Genomic DNA, 17,937 nt, shown 5'->3' with positions numbered 1-17,937 from the left:
TATTCAGGAGTTAAAGGTCAGTTGGACTGTAGCCAACCACTGAGGCCACAGCAGGAAAACTGATGACAAACTAAAGAGAAGGATAATATGAATGGTAACCAAAGAGCCCAACCTTCAAAGAAATAAAGGTGAACTCCAAGGTCAAAGTATATCAGTGTCAGACTGCACTGGGTGATACATTGCAATCATCTGTTAGTTTTGCTCAAAGTCCAATTTGTTTGAGCCAAATTGGACTTCATAAGAGTAAGGCATAAATAAGTGAGATTGGAATTTGCTACTATGCATAGTGACAAGCCACAAAGCATTGTGGGAGAATGTCCTAAGAACAGTTGAGACAAACCAGAGCTTTTTGACGAGGCACATCAGCTCTGTGTTCACAGACACTATAATAATGCATAGCAAGAAAAGAACACTGTCCCCACTGTGAAGCATGGAGGAGGCTCAGTTATGCTCTGGGAGGCTTTGCTGCATCAGACACAGGGTGCCTTGAATGTGTGCAGCAGGCGATGAAATCTCAAGACTATCAAGGCATTCTGCAGAAAAATGTGCTGCCAAGAGCCAGAAAGCTTGGTATCAGTTGCAGGTCATGGGTCTCGACCCAGAACACAACGAAAAACACCAAAGAATGGCTAAGAGAAAAACATTGGACTGTTCTAAACAGACCTGCCATCAGTCCTGATCTAAATCCTGTTGAACATCTGTGGAAGGAGCTGAAACATCTGGAGAAGGCACCCTTCAACTGGAGACACCTGGAGCAGTTTGTGCATGAGGAGTGACCAGAACACCTGTAGACAGGTGAAGAAATCTCTCTGACAGTTAGAATTTGTTTGGTTGCCTTAAAAGGCTGAGCATATTAAGTTACAAGTACCATCATTTTTGTCCAGTTCTGTTTGCATTCAGGGGTTTTTCTTTTAAACTCTGTTGAATTAACAGAGGGGTACCAAAATCTTTGTCCACATGTATAAGACCTCCAAAGCTAAAAAGATGTATAACAGAAGAAGATCTAAGAGAACTGTGGCAATGTGAAGCAGGTCACACAGATAAGGAAGGGCGAAACTATGGATGCACTTAAACATAAGAATTACATTTTTTTTTTAAGTTTGTTATGGTTACTGAGGAAAACCAGTGAAGCTGTTGAAGAATTGGGGTAATGTGTCCTATTGAAGTTCTGAAGGAGTTGTTTGTGCAGAGACTATCCAGGGAAACCAAAAAGAGAACTTTGCAATTATCAGTCCAAAAGGTAATAAGGCAGCAGTAGGGACGAAGTCTGTTAGTGCTTCATAACCAAAAGTATGCAGAGTGGGTGATGTAATTAATAAGATATTACTATCAAGTTTGACATCCAGACTCTTTACCTGGAGTTATCAATTTATTTTAATTGTATTTTTATTGTACCATAAAACTTCAGGGAACATTTTTGGATTCTAATAGAGTGAACACAAATCTGGGTTAAATAGCCTCATCCTTCATTTTCAGTCTAATATCGGAACTGTAAAGGAGCAAAAATAATAATAAATGCATAATATTTATTCACTTAAGACATGAAAATTTGATTTGTTAATCTAAAATAGTCTAGATCTCTAAACCTTTTTGTGCCTAATATTTATAGTGTTGAACTCAACTGACAGCTGTGGATTGACAGCAGGAAGAAGCTGTTTTAGGACACATTCTTATCAAATCCTTGTCAAACATTTAATGACAGTTTCAATGAAAATGAATGGCCTAAAAAGTTGTGTCTGAAGGTAATCTCTAACAAAAACATCAGAGAAGCAAGAAAAATGTCAAATTGAAGAATATTTTCTTAAGCACAAAACTTTCCTAAAACAAGTTGACTATATCAGTTTGTGAATAAGAATGTCCGTCTTTGTTAAAATAATATCCATCAGTGGATTAAAATAAGGCCTTGTATGTGAAGCTTGTATTCAATATAGCTAAGGTTATGAAAATGCTTTGCATCATTTACTGCCTATCATTCTTTCTTTACACACCACTTGTGTACTTAGTAAGGGAAGGACAGTAAATACAAATTCTGGTTTGGTATTTTAAACATTTAGTCCAGAAACATAACAATACCTAACAGGTCACACGTCAAACAATTTTTGATTATGTCTAAAACTGAAAAAAATGCAACAAATCAGCTCTATGTAAAACAGAACTGAATAACATCTCCTAGTGGTAAAATAAATCACCAAATGTTGAACACTCAACTTCCTGATATTGTTTAAACCAAAGTTGGTTCTTATAAGTTACTTATAACTTATAAGAGTTACAATGTCCATTGGAGTGTTTTACATTTATTACAGGACCCAAAGATTTAGTGAACATCTTACCACATCATTTATTAACTCTATACTGCATAACAGAAAGATAACAGAAACTCCCCAATTTGTTTCTGAATAGAAACAAGCAGATGATGTTCAAAAAAGAACATGATTGGATCAACACAAGGCCTGAAGAATTTTAGGGGTTTTATCAATTTAGTAATTATTAGGCAGTAAAGGTATTGGACTGTTAATGCTTCGTATGTTGGATATTTCTCCACAGCAAGGAGCTCATTTATAGAACTTACACAGATTCATTTCTATTTTCCATAAGATGCAACCATTTTCCATTCTAAAGCAGAACACTTCCAACTGTGTAAGGCATTGACATAGTTCCTATTCACGGGCCAAGGACACAATTGCTAATGAAATGTGGAGAGACCTTTAATCTTCCCAAATCAAATCACAGATTTGGGACCAAGTTCCAATATACAGTTCAAAGAACTGACCGTCCAATACTGAGTCCGCCTTCTTACATTTCAGGAACTGTTTTCAAAACATCTATCTATAGCAGCGTTTCTCAACCCTGGTCCTCACCGGCCCCCTGTCCTGCATGTTTTAGGCATTTCCCTTCTGCCACACACCTGAATTGTATCTCTGGGTGATTAAAGGGCTTCTGCAGTACTTGATGGTCATGCAATCATTTGAATCAGCTGTTCTGGAATAGAGGCACATATAAAACATGCAGAGCAGGGGGGCGGTGAGGACCATGGTTGAGAAACACTGATCTATAGCATTACTGCCATGAAGATGTGTTAACTAATAGTAATGTATATAAAAAGAAAAGAAGTGATGTCCCATTTATGTGGAAGAGCTCTCATTAAAGAACAGACTTTAATGATTCATTGATTCAAAGAAAACGACTGGGAGGTGACATGTTCAACATCTCTGTGTGTTTTCACAAGAGAATGTCGACCTGGATCAGCCTATTTCTATTAGGCTGCCAAAGGCAGCTTATTCAATGACAGACAGAGGCTAAAAAATCCAAGAAATAAAACTAAAGGAATTTGCTGTAATTCCTTTAGTTCAGCCTTCCTGTTATCTGGTGAGGTCAGCCTTGGGTCAGTTCGCTTCTGTGCCATATTCACAAGATGTCACCAAGGTGGGAACAAACATACATCCTGTGGTAGTAGAGCTGGGCGGCATGACCCAAATTTGATGTTACTGTATTTTCAAAAATTATCACGGTATTTTTCTTTTCATGCATACCTGTGTGTTTTAACCACATTTTCTACTGACTGTGAAGAAAACTACTGCAGTAAAGTGGCTAGTACGCTGTCACACTTATACAAAAATTATTACAGGCATTCATCTGCAGGGATCGATATTTAGGCAGAATATTTCTGACCTGTTATTACACGGGAACTATCCAGCATTTTGACCATCTGTATAAAACATTATTTTTCCACGGCACTTAACATCACTAAAAACCATTGTCTTTAGCAAGGTGAAAAGTGATGACATTTCTGATTTCAAACCAACACTTGCTAGTTTTGGCATAGGGAGTATCACTTGCTCAATACGTCTAGAAGTGATGTTTAGGTTGAGTGTTCTCCTGAAACTTTTCCAGATTTGTGGATGTTTAGAGTGCTGCTTTTCATTAAAAAAAATATTTATAGTCCAGGACATGATTGTGGCTGAAATGGTGTTGCAAATTGATAGCGTTATTGCCAGCGAGAACAAGTTTAGGATTTGCAAATTACTGCTGTTTGATTGACACGCAAGCTTTGAGAGCCAAAGTACTTCAACATGACAGAAATCACACAAGTCCTTATCTAATACACACAGCCACAGCTTCTTTTGCTGCACTTTCTTTGCTTCCAAACTCAACACTCCCAAAACCCTAACTTAGCTTGTGCTGCTCTGAATGTGAGTTCAGCAGAATAGGAAAGTAAAACATCCCCAATGAAATAGGTTATTAGTGCACAAATTCAGAGGCTTAACAATAAAACACTGTGCAAAAAATGTAAATCATAAAAATAAAAATAAATAAGTTTTGATTAGGAAGTATGGTGACTGGACGTATGGCATCAGTACATGTAAAGCAATTAGGTCATTTCATAAGATTGTTCTTACAATTGTAAAATGATCAAAATTTTGGGGCGATTTTGGTTCATTGAACCGTTGGACATTAGGACTACATGTATACAGCCAAACGCAAAAAAATAAAAAATAAATCACCAGAACTGGGAACTCTTTGCTCACTGCAGTTTATCTTTCCCAGAAAGCCTCTTTAAGTGTGGAAACATAGAGGGTGTGACTCTGTCACAAGGTCATGAAGGAGACGCAATGACGAATTCCCTTAAGGTGATGATAAGCAGTCATAAAAGCACTGCTTCATCTTGAACTCCACCCTCTCCTCTTTTCCCTTTAGTGTTGGTGCAAGAACCCCCGATACTATGTGACACGCACACAAAGTCACCCCACACCCCCTCCATGCTCATTAAAGCCTGCATTGTTTTGTCAGAGGTCAGTGTGGGTTTCATTCCCAACTTTTAACACACGCCAGTAGATGAGAGTCGAGTCCCAGTCAGTGACAAAGACAAACAGCACTCCCGATTCTCCTCCGCACCACCAGCAGCTCTACGCAGAAGGCCGCTGGATCACAAGATATGAAATGCAAAACAGTGTGATTTTTATCACACATGGAATCTTATGAGATTAGAGAACTTCTAAAAACACAGAAAATTCTTAGTTTGTCATGCTGAGGACTGATGGATTGTGGTTAATTCTTTTCATTGTCTAAACCATGCATGCACAAAGGCTGAAGTTAGTGCAAAGGAGCCTTTTGAGCCAGCGATAGAGCAGTCCTGCCACTAAAGTGTTTTTCTTTTTCAGGTTTTGTCTCGGGCTTTCCATAACAATCATGCCCAGCTGAGACAGGGAGCGGGGGTTGCAGGAATCTGCTGTACTTTTCCGCTGCAGGCTCCCTCCCTCTGTCCCTCCCTCTCTCCCAACTTCCTCCTCTCCTCAGTTTTTTATTCCTGTTAGTCCTCTTCATATCTCTTCTTCTCTGAAACTTATCTCCCCTACCTGGGGGTTAAGGAAGACAAAGCATACACATGCACACACAAACCTACCCCAAATCTACCTACAGGAAGATTCAGCAACACACTCACAGAGGTTATAGGCATGTGTAGACCCTGTGGGATGGGGATCCAGCATTCCTAGCAGCCTTTACTGTGATGCTAATCTTCAAAGTTGCAAGCATGCAGTTGTAGGTTGGGCTGTTCCACCAAACAGTGGTGACCTGTTGGTTTCATAACCCACACACCTAGCCTACAGGCTAAATCATTAAGACGGAGTGATACTGTCCAAACATACAGCACTGTTAAGCTAATGCCGATCACATGTGTGACTGCATTTTTAAGAAACAAGGGACAGGCTGTGAACAATTGCTGTTTAAAGTATCTTTAATAGGTTGCTGGAGTGAGTGGAGTTTTCTCCAGCTGTGTAGGGTGCAAGGAAACATCACTCCTCCCCCACCTGTTGCTATACATTGCTGGTCAACTTACTGAAAGTAGTGTTCTATAGATTTTTCCTGCCTTAAAGATAACATTGGAAATATATCTGGAATGTTTTTGAATGTAGACACTAGGGTTGCAGTGATACAATAATCTCACGATATGATACATGATATTCTGCTGATGATACGATATATATTGCGATATTCAGCAAATGATACAATTCAATACACTTTTACGATTTTCTGAAAGATTTTAGAGGGACAGAGTGATTTTGGTGACATTTTGTGACTGTTATAGAGTTGGATTGAATTAATTTAACTGAAAACTGATTAAAAGCACCAGCTACACAATACCTGGCTCTGGTTGGACATGGACACAGACTTAAAGTCGACAGCTGGACAAAATGAATCAAAGAAGTGGTGAGAAAACATGTTTCTTTTAATAGAAACAGTACAAACTGTAGCTTACATGCATTTGTAAAGTAAATAAAGTGCACCAAGTACCCTGCTCTGAATAGTTTGATACCTTTTTAACCTTGACACTTAACATCTGAAGGAATCACTCTAAGCCTGATGACCTAATCACTCTCACGGTGAAGCAAGCAGTGAGTGAGCAAAGTGACAGTTGGAAGTTACAATACTTGCGGATGAATATCAATTTTTTTCTAAGAAAGAAAATATCGATATATATCTCAAAATCGATATTATTACACAGCCCTATCAGACACCCATTATTATTACACTCACATGGGTTTAGGAGCAGCAGGGCTGTTTAACAGCCATGTTTGGATAGACCCGCTACCCAAACATGTATTACCTTCCCAGCTATGAATACTTGTGGGGCTTCATTAACAGCAGTTTGGTGTATCAATACAATACAATACAATGATCACTTTGTATTATCATTGTATTAATGACAATAAAAAGGTATAGATAATAGATAGTAAAATCAACTACTAGTAGGTGTTTTTTCAATATTTTTTACTTAAGATCATGTATCACAATCAACATAATAAATTAATGTTGATTATTAGAATTGTAATGTATCTCCAAATATTTTACTAGCAGTAGGAATAATTCATGTTTCTGTTGCAAATAACCTTAGGTCAAGTTATACATTTAAGTTTAGTTATTTTGTCTAAATACAATGCTGCAAATCGATGACTTGTTTTTTTTTTTTTGTTTTTTTTGAAAGAAGCTTTTTAAAAGCTTCTTTCAAAATTATCTGAGCAAATTGTACTGTTTGATAACTAGGACCAATTGGAATGTATGTTTGATTGAGTTGAAATAATATTTTGTAAACATGTGTTGTGAATTGGCGTTATAGAAATAAACTGAACTGAATTGACATATTTACTGCGATGCTACACTTCAGTTGCTGTCCTGATGATTACTCTAAATAATCATTTAAAGTTTGGTTTAAAAGTTCACAAAAAAGGAAGTTGTGTTTAATTTTTTCACAGATGATAAAAACCTGCTTTTACTTGTAATCAAAGCTTTTGCAATTTCATTTTTTTTTTTAAAGCTGTGTGCTTTTTAAAAAGCTGTGTGACAGATTATTGGGTGTCAGTAGCAGTACTGATGTTTAAAACCATCTGCACAGTTTGAGATGGAGCAGTGCATTTGTACCAGGCTTAAACAACAACTGAAATAAAGACTAATATTTAAATATCTGGTTTGAATTTGGTTTTAACTTCTCTTTTAGCATGGGTGCTGAGCTTTAAACTCCATTTAGGCACAGATCAAAGTTTCCTAAGTGTTTTTTTTTTTTTTGTAGTTCTTTATGTGTGAAGTTTTACAGCCCATGTTCTGCCATACAAAAACTAACATACAATAAAGTTGTGTCAAACAGATTGACTTGTGCATTTAAATGTCCTCCCAAAGAGATCCATTAAAAAAAAAATGGAAGAATGATTATCCAAAAGCTGCAGAATTTAACTTCAGCTTATCATGAGACGTAAACTAAATGTTTCTGTTGTAAAAAAAAAAACAAGCACAAAGATAAAAGCTAAATTTCTAATGCATCAAATAGTTCAGTCCCCTGACCGCATGTGTGCATGTTTGTGCTGGGGGAAGGGTGCAGTTGAAATAACACACCCTTGAAAGACAAAGATCTGCAACATGATGGACCTGATGGGTTGGTTTGACATGGAGGGGCCAGCTGAGATGGATATGTTTCAGTGAAATTAGGAGAAAAGCAGCAGCAGCAACAAGCGCACCAGCAATGACTAACCTCAGTCACTGACTATTTATAGGCAGAGTCACAGCAGTCCCTGACCTCCCCCCACTGCCACAATTGATCTTCACACATTGATCCTTCCCCCAATATACATCCATGCCAACATCCTCCCATGCTTCACTTCTTTGCCTCTTCTTTTTCCCCTCTCAAATGCTTGGTCTCCTCCTTCCAACACATACAGCTGTGTGAAAACAGAAGGCGTTCATGCCGAGGTGCACCAGTAATAGTATGTAGTTAACACTACTTCAGCTGGAACACAAACAAACAAGAATGCAGGCTGAGGGATTAACATGAGGGGGAGGGGATGAATACAGTAACAGGGTCTTTCCACATGCTTGTTCTCCAAAAGGAAACATGAGAAACATCCAGGAGCTGTGTTTATGTACTGACTTTAAATGTCAGAATGTACTTAAAAAAAATCAATTTAGCAAAAGAAATCCATAAGCAGTCCACACTATTACTGTGATTCTCGTTCCTCTATCATGTGGGGAAAATCAAAAGAGAAAGGAGTTATCACGCACCAAATTCCTGCAATACAAGTAAAAAGAAAGAGGGAGGGGCAGTTTGCTGGGAGGGACAATAATGCAAAATCTGTCAAATAAATATGTTAATATTTCCTCAGATGAAAACAATCAAGCTACTTGGTGTGGAAACATCAATCCAAGGTAACAAAGCACAAAACGTGATGAAGAAATCCTTGAAACACAAAAGAATAACAACCGAGTCAGCAGTTTGTGCCTTCGGGTTCTGAACCAACATTGCTGACTGGCGCCCAACGGACTGCCACACAACAACATGGACTCATGCAATGGAAACATTTGCAGCACACACATGAAGGCATTGATCTCTGATGAAATGGGATTTCTCTCAAGTCATTATTGCACAATAAAAATCATTAACTATTCACAGCATACATCAAAAAGCAGAGCTGGAATCAAACCACACACACTGTTTATATAAAACATGTGAAACCTGTTTAATGTTTTTTGATCAAATAGTTTTAGGGGAAAATAACAAGTTAAATCATTTTCCTGTATAACAGGGGATTTAAACGACACTACAGTGAGTAGGAGCAATGAAAGTCATAAATAATGACAGAAACAGAGACAAGTCTCCTCCACCAACTGAGGCTGAGTGCACAAAAAATAAACTGGTCTACAACTGGAGCTAAATTATGTTTGACAAACCCAAAAGTCCCCCATTTATATCTACTTATGGCCCATTAAAAGAAAGTAGCAGCCACCCTTACCTTCCCATGTATCCATTTCATGCTTCTCCCAATCCGCCTGGACCCCATTCAAGCATGAACCTGGCTAAAGAAAACCAGGCCTCGAGTCCTCATGTCTCTCTTTTTATCCGTGTCTTCTCCTTCCCTCCCTGCTCTCCCTCTGAGCAGCCTCTTCCCACGGCAGCCTGCTCCTCTCTGGCCACCACCAGAGCCCAGCAACACCAGTGGTCACTTTACTGCTTGGTCACATGACCAAGAGAGTTCAAGCCCCTGAGGTCACCACTTGGCTCGAGGTCCAATGACAGCTAAGGTTATCTGAGTGGAACTGATAGCCCTATTTTCTCTGACGTTCAACAATGCCTCCCCGCCCCTCACCCAAATTAGCCTCCCCTTCAACCATGCCTCTGGCACTTCTGAGGAGGACCAAAGTGCATACTCAAGCATAAACACAGGTCCAAGCTGACAAAACACACAGATATTAGGCCATTGAGGCACTTAGTTGAACAGGAGGAGGTTAAATCTGTACTTTGCAGTATGCTTCCTTATGGACTGATCACTCTGGAAAAGCAAAAATAGGCTGAGGGTGTAAGCTGAACACAAAGGAGGTGCTCTGCTAGGATCCACCACCTGTTCCCACTGCTTCATTTAAATTAGGGCTGTAGTCTTTATGAATATGCATCTAACAAAGAGTTTCTTTAGGACACAGTTACAGCAGAATGCTTTTATTAAAAGTTAAGATATAGTTATAGGTTAATTAAGCCATTTTACTGGAGCTCTACTCTTCTGCAAGTGTATAGGCAACAAAGAGACATCATATTGATGGAGGTTGTGTCCAACTCTACTACAGCAGAGGGCATTATGTCCTCTTTCACTGTTAGACTGTTAGAACTGGGCTGTTTTGTAATGTCACAGACATAAATATTTTATAGATACCGTATTTTCCGCACTGTAAGGCGCACCTTCAATGAATGGCCTATTTTAAAACAGGCGCACTGTCAGCTTTTGAGGAAATTGAAGGTTTTTAGGTGCGCCTTATAATGCAGAAAATACGGTAATTCATCTGGCAGCTGAGCTGAAGTTTGATCCTTTATAACAGAAGAAAGTGATCCCCACTTTTACCTGGGGGTTCCCAGTTTTCACAGATGCTCCTCTACATTTACCAGCTACTTAGATGTACTGCTTCATATATTCCTTCTGTAATGATCACGGTAGGGATCGTACTTAGTGCTGCATTCACACTGACAGTGAAAACGCCAATAGGGGTTCGTCCTAAAACTGATGGATCGCTGTTACATTCCCATTCCACCCCCCATCATTGTTTGTGTCATTTGTGAAGTGTCTTCACAGAGACACTTCACTGCATGTTTCACTGCAGCTGATTTAATTTGATGGCTGATTAACAGGTATTTACTGAACTGCAATAATATGAACGTGGTGTGTTGAAGCATAGAAACATCTAAAACATATTTGGCAGTGTGCCCTGAGGACAGGGTTGGGAAACGCTGATCTAGGAGAGTCTCTGAAGGTTCTTCACTCAAGTTTGCTAGCTGGTGTCAGATTTGACAGGTACTCAACTTAACCATAATTTTATCTCTTAGGTCAGTTGTTCTCACAATCAGTTCTTGCATCGTTGGAGCTTGGTGCCTGATCTTAGGGAGGGTGGATGTTGATGTTCCTCCAACCTGGTGACCTGGCTTCCAGTGTTCATGATTTGTATTGCCTGGATCTCTAGTTGTGAAAGGAACACTGAGCTACTAGATGTTTTTCTATTAGGATATACTGTGAGTCTCAAAGCACCCATGTTTCTCAGTCTCCATGTAACTACACTTCCTAAGGTTACTTGAGTAGTAGCATTTCCACAGTTTCTCTGGACAATAGTATTGTCTATTGTTGCAATGGTCCAGTAGCCCATTTGTCGTCACAGTGCCCTGGTTCCTCAAAAGTTAGCTCAAACATCACCCGGTCAAACAAGGTTTGTGTTGACACTTTGCATTCATGGTCTTGCCTAAGGACCAACACTGGATGATATTAGGAGCCTAGTATATATCCCCATGATAAGTTTGATCGTTTACTAAATGTGAGTAGTGGGTCTGTGACTCGGATGATCTCTATTAGTAGTACAAGCTAATAATATTATGTTGATCTGCATTTTAGGCAACATCTTGTCAGCTGTTGTACCAGGAGTGTGGGGAAGACTTAATATAGTCAAACCCAACAGAGGAACATGTCACTGATTTCTTATTGCAACTTTAATATACAACTGGAAGCCATACTGGAGTTAGAGGTTGGGGCTGGTCAGTATTCTAGTTGACTTTTACATGAAGTGCATAAGTGAAGCAAATAGAGTCAATTACATTATTTACATTATTCCGTCTGCTTCTCATCTCGGCTGGATAAAAACAAAGACTTTTTCACAGTGAGATGATTAAAACATTGGTAACACTGCCTGGAAACAGAAGCTGGCTGAATTATATCTGCAACTAATAAAGAGTGGAGTCTGACTTATAACTCCAAAACTTTATTCTACTACAAAAAGTATAATAAAAGTATAAACATTCTCAATTATTTGTTTAACACATAAATTATTTTGTATAGCTTAGAACAGCAACATTAAGATTATGACTTTAAAAAGCAAAGTATTGTTAAAACTGATTAACTCTGCAAACAAGGATGCAATTAAAAAGTTGTCAGTGATTTAGCCCAGCTCCTGGTGTTCTTTAGTCACCTGTAAACTGAATCTTAACATCCAGTGGGTTCCCTTCCTTCATCCCCTCCAATGCTCTGGCTAGGGGATCAAAGCATTCAGTGTTACACCAGGGAGCCACACCCTAAACTCAACTGTTCGACATCACTCTTCCCACACCCGCAGCTTCTTTCCTACCTGACCCTGACCACACTGGACAAGCCTGTCCCACTCACCCAACCAGCTTTCTGGTCCACCCTCTGTATTGCTCCACCCAACTCAATACCACTTGTTCACTCTCCTAGCAGCAGCTTGCCAACACACGCACATAGATACATGCACGCGCACACACACACAGGCCCTACCCCCAATGCGAATGCTAATGACCGTGGCTGCACTAAGTCACATTTAAGAAGCTTTCACATTCAGAGTCGTCACAGATGAAGGACTCGCGTGAAAACATAGGCTACATGCTCACATTATACAGGGTGATATGTTCACCACCTGCATTTTAGCCTTCTACTAGTCAGATAGACTAGTAGAAGGCTAAAATGCAGAGACATTAATACTACGGGAGACGATGATCTGTGTCACAGCATGAGTATAAGGCCTGTTAGTAGGACCTGGTTAGGATGCTGGCGCTGCATATCTCTAAATGTGCCGATTTTCTCTCTGCTGTAAACAAACAATTCAGGAATGGCTGATAAATACTTTATGTCATGCATGCATGAATACATGCAGATTTCTGTGCTTAAAATAAATGCTACATAGACTGCCTTAATTGACCAAACTCCAAATAAAGAGCTTTTTTAAAGGTTCTGTAAAGATGAAGAACCAACAGTTACTGACCATTTTAAGGAATGCAGATTATAAAATATTGTCGGCATTCTGTCTGTTTCTTCCATAGTAATTCTGTATTTTTTAAGAGTATTATTTGCCACATGTCACTTTAGCTTTTTTTTTCATTCCATGACACAAAGATGAATGACACAATCAGCCACGTTGAAGTTAGAGTTTTATCTGTGGTTTTTAGCTACCTCAGGCTTAGCATGCAGCTGGCGGGGCCCTTATGTCTCCACATCCTGCTGGTCAACTCCTCTATTATTTACAGTGCTAAAAGGCTTCTCTGCCTACAGCAGGTGGAGGAAACATGTTTCCCTGAGTTTTCAGCCTGTAAGTTTGGGACATAAGAAATGATGGTTCCTTTGTTTTCCCATGCAACTGTCAGTATCAGCAAAACCTAGCTTGTTCATCTGACATTTAATTCTAAACTACATTGTTGCTTTGCAATTTCAACATTTTTTTAATGTAAATATAGTGTACACATGTTGACCCTGTATGTTAAATTTTGTGTTCTGCTTTACTATTTTTCCATCTCCTTCAGAAGTGCTGAAATGTCATTTTAAGAACAGTCAGTTGTCTACCAAAATTCGTAGTTGACTTGATGTCAGCCTAAAAGGGCTGTTCTGTTGCTCACAGAATTTCCTTCAATAGTTGAGTAACAAAGAGCATTTCTTGTGTTTAAGCTCCCCTCCCCCTCCAACACACTGTCACAAACCTCTTCATTCTACAGACAAAGAGCTTCAAGATAAACAGGAGTGAGCCACACTGTTCCTCCCCCAAAATACAGTCATGATGAAAACAATGAGCCATCTTTTAATGTAATAATTGACATAAGACATGATGCCAACTGTCTGTCCCTCAAACTATCTTAGATTCAGAATGAAGAGGAACTAAAACTTTGTATCGACAAAAACTCTTTACAATAATGTTTCAGTACATTCACTTTCATGCAACATGTTAAAGATCTTAACGCCTCAATCAGGATGAGATCTGGACTTTGGCTGGTCCAATGCAAAACCCCGATAAACCGTTTTCTTCTTAATCAAATTCTGCTGCAGATGTGCTGCTCTCTGAGGAACATCAGCCAGCCAGCTGGTGGGACAGATGGCGTCAGGTTTGGCCCAAATCAGTAGCCCTCCACCACCATGCCTAACAGTTTCTATGAACCATTTGCTTTGATGCATTTTATGATTTCTGCCAAACTTGGTTTTTCAAATTCTGGGCAAACTTCCTGTTTATGTTAATTTTTTTCTAAGGATACAGTTCTAAAAATATGCTCTCTCTTCTGTCATACAATTCATTATGCTAAGCTAAGTCTGTCGATCCTGAAATGTACCTCCTGGGTTACTTGCAGTTTATCTGACCCATAACCTTCGGAAGAACTTGCTCATTCTTTTACCTGCTTAGAAAATGACCAATATTAGATTGCAACCCTTTTTAAACATGCTACAAAAGAATTATTTGATGCCGTTCCATTTTAACAGTGTGGACACTACGGTCCAAACTTTCAAAGTTGTAGGATATCTGTTTTTATAGAAGTGGTCAAGCTTGTAAATAATTAGGTAATCAACATATTTCATAAGCAGCACCTCACTGTTTATCTACATAAGAATGTCTGAAGACAAATGGGAGTCTGGGGTTAAACTGATGCAGCTTGAATCCTTTAAGTAATATTTAATTCCAACTGAATTAAATGTCACTGTGTTGTCAAACAGTGAAATTATATACTGTGGAATTCCCGTCACAACAGAGTCCTACAAATACACAGGCAGAGCTTATCGCATAAACTTTTTGCGAAAATCTTAGAACTAAGTCAAATTATTTAGCATATCTAACTCAAACTGAATTTCAATTAACAATAATCAAAAACAGTCAAAGAACCCATGTCTTAGTCAAATGAGTAATCAACAGCATGGCAGCTCCATAATTGGCTCCAATATAATCGGTTGGGGTCAAACAATGATTTCAGATAAACAATAAAACATTTTAATATTTTCTTTTTATAGCTTCTGCAAAAGGTTTTTTTTTTCTCATGCTTAAAATGCTTTATGAAAAAGAATCTGCCGATTTGGCTGAAGGGCCTCACTGTTTAGACTAAGCTCTGACTCTGACGACAGGTCACACACAGGATTTGATGATTTTCAAGAGGTTGTGGGCAATAAAGTTAAAAACAATGTATTATCTACTCTTTGGTACATTGTTGCAATATTTAGCACTCCAATTTATTCTACAATAATCATGACCACAGTAAACTGCAGGTCCATGTAACTGCTTATCAATGTAACCATTCAGGATCCTTTTCTCCACAGTTAACTGTATGCTTCAGGAGCTTACAGCTGACCTCAGTGTGCCCAGCTTGGGTCCACTCCAGCAGATTAGGTTTACAATCATCCCCGTTACATTTCCCAGATGCATTTGCTTCTCTGAGGCCTGGTGACCAGAAGATCAATGCAGCTGCTTTCCCTCCTGAACTTCCATAGGGCAAATAAAATTAGGTTGACCTGGCCACAGTTAATGACCTCAGAGAAAGTCCCTCTCTGAGGATCTTTATATTTTCAAACTTGGTGGGAGACGATTAAATGTTTTAATTGAGTTAATTGCAGAGTACTTAATCAAATTTAATTGCACATTAATCAAAATATATCACTATGTCACTCACTGCGCTGAACTATTGTACAGAGGTGTTAACTGTCTCGTTGCACATGCGGCTACTCTGTGACCAAAGTCAGCAATAAAGTGATGTTTCACGAAGGATCTGATTCTTCTGAACATTGACTATGTATGATAGGACTGAAGCTTGAAGAAGAACATTTTAAGTCAATTCATCTGTTTTTTTCTGCATCGGATTGTATAGGCAGACATTAAACCTCATAACTGTGTTGGTATCGAAAGTGAAACAAGTGGATGGGTGCATCCTTACCCATTACCATCAGTGGCAGGTCCAGTATTAATGCCACTCTGGTTAAGCGCCTCCTTCTGTCATCCTGCAGCCAATCAAAATGCATGAAATCATCTAAATTTTGGGGTGATTCTGGTGCCATTTTTAACAACTGGCAGGTGGTTCCCACTTCCTATTTAAAAGGTCTGCGATGGACTAGCGACGTTTCCAGGGTTAACCCCACCTCTCACCCGAAACGTCTCGATGGAGATAGGCACCACCCTGACCTCACTAGGGACAAGGGTGTAAGAATATGGATGGATGGATGGATGCATAAAAGGTAAATACAAAATGTGACAAGAACATTAAAGGGCATGTGTGATTTCCTTTTATTGAGGATGTATTTAACATGAAGATTCAATGCTGTACAGTTACAATCATAGTAACAGTTGTAAAAAAGACATTGGGTGCATATTATAATGCTGCCATAGGCCCAGTTCATAACAACAATTATGTTATTTATGCATCTGTAAACAGTCAGACCCTATGAAGGCAGACATGTCTGTTCTTTACAATATAGACTGAATGCTGTGAGGTATAAGTTGTACACAAAGATCAGCGTCAGTGGTTGCAGGAACAGACATGGGGACAGACAGAACAGAAACTTGGAAAACATTCCTACAATCTTAGGTAGAAAATAAAGGAGGGGACAATGGAGCCCCTCCTCTTCTCAGTCTTGTGATAAAGTTTTGGTTTCACCTTTGACCTTTCCAATTACCTAACATGTCCAAAGCTGGGTTGCTTCAAAACCAGTCTGCTCCTGTCAAATTTGCAATAGTACTGTTTACTTAATACAACAGGGTGGTCTGATTGAGTAAATGTACAGCAAAATAAGAGTAAATAAAATGTATCTTATTTAAGATGTATTCAGAGTAATTTACATAGCTGGCAGATGGAGTTGGTTCTGCTCGGTCCAAAAAGCAATAGAAAATAGAGGAAATTTTATTCCCTAACTAGTTGTGTTGTAAGAAAAAGCCCACAAATGAAAGTACAAACCCAAAATAAAACATGTCTCTTCTACAGTCCAGTGTCCTGGATGGATATGGAAAGCCAGAAAAACATCTTCAGTCTGTAAACGGCTCAAAGGTCTCTTTTCTCCAAGTAGGGTGCATCTTGAATCGCTGACAGACAGGCAATCAACAAGCTGGAAGACGGCAAAGCAGCATGTGTGGCCAGACAGAATCCATAGCTCAATAAAGAGCACATGACAGCCGACTGGGAATTTGCAAGAAGGGCTCTGAGTGGCTCTCAGACTGACAGACGCCTGTGATCTGATGAAGCAAAACTGAAACTGTCTGAGCAGGGTTTCCAAAAGCACACGGGAAGGAAACTAAGCCCATAGCATCACCTGATCTGAAGCACAGGAATATGCTGCAGCTCTTCTACAAGTGCATTATGGAGAGTGACTGTTGGATCAGAGGATCAGACCCTTAAAACATGTCAGCAAGCACAAAGCAAAGTCAGCCTTCAATCAACTAAAGAACACGTCAAGGATTAAAGGACTAATGTCCCAGCAAGATCTAGAGAGACTCATCCATCCGTTTATCTTTAGTCGCATTGATTACTGCAACAGCGTCTTCACGTGTCTGCCTAAAAAATCCTCCAGTTGTAGCTGATCCAGAACGCTGCTGCTGGAGTTCTCTCTAAAACCAGGAAGATAGAGCACATCACCCCAGATCTATAATCCTTCCACTGAGAGAACAAACTTTAAAATAGTGTTGTTAGTTTATAAATCACTGAATGGCTTGGCACCATAAGACATTAGAGATCTGCTGTTGTTTCTTTAGACTTGCAGACCTCTCAGGTCTTCTGATTCTGTTCTGCATCCCAGAACCAGAACCAAACATGGAGAAGCAGCATTCAGCTTCTATGCACTACAAATCTGGAGCAAACTTTCAGAAAACTGAAACACCAAGTTTCTTTAAATTGAGGCTAAAAACCCACCTGATCAGAGTTGCTTTTGTATCATAATAAATGAAACATTGACCAACATTTTTGATGATTTTGATGATGACACTTGTCAAAATGTAATGTCCGTTATTGGTTTCCCAAATATCAACTGTTTTATGATGTTTTATTTTAGTGTTTGTATTATGTAAATATACTATACCAATAAACTTGATTGACTGATTGATTGAGAAGGCTGAAATGTTCATCTTCCTCATAAAATGAAGGATGGACAACCCTCAGCATCCTCTTCAGTCTGTCACTGATCAATG

The 17,937-nt window shown here is 39.1% G+C and overlaps 1 protein-coding gene across 2 annotated transcripts in view; it reads right to left on the bottom strand.

The window, feature by feature from the left end:
- nr6a1a (nuclear receptor subfamily 6, group A, member 1a) overlaps positions 1–17,937 on the bottom strand; it is a 134,230-nt gene that overhangs the window by 29,806 nt on the left and 86,487 nt on the right. The window contains exon 1 of one of the 2 annotated variants that reach the window (XM_015041828.1): positions 9,276–9,461. The exons of the other annotated variant lie outside the window; for it this stretch is intronic. Coding sequence (XP_014897314.1) covers positions 9,276–9,291 — 16 coding nt within the window. The 5' untranslated portion in view covers positions 9,292–9,461. Of the gene's footprint in view, positions 1–9,275; positions 9,462–17,937 lie in introns of those variants that run through there. 2 annotated transcript variants of the gene reach the window in all.

Source organism: Poecilia latipinna, unplaced genomic scaffold (genome assembly GCF_001443285.1).
Source record: "Poecilia latipinna isolate Pla-1442-1.1 unplaced genomic scaffold, P_latipinna-1.0 Scaffold570, whole genome shotgun sequence".
Classification (NCBI taxonomy): Eukaryota; Metazoa; Chordata; class Actinopteri; order Cyprinodontiformes; family Poeciliidae; genus Poecilia; species Poecilia latipinna.
The sequence above is the reverse complement of the archived record's forward strand: the minus strand, read 5'-3'. Positions and strand labels throughout refer to the sequence as shown.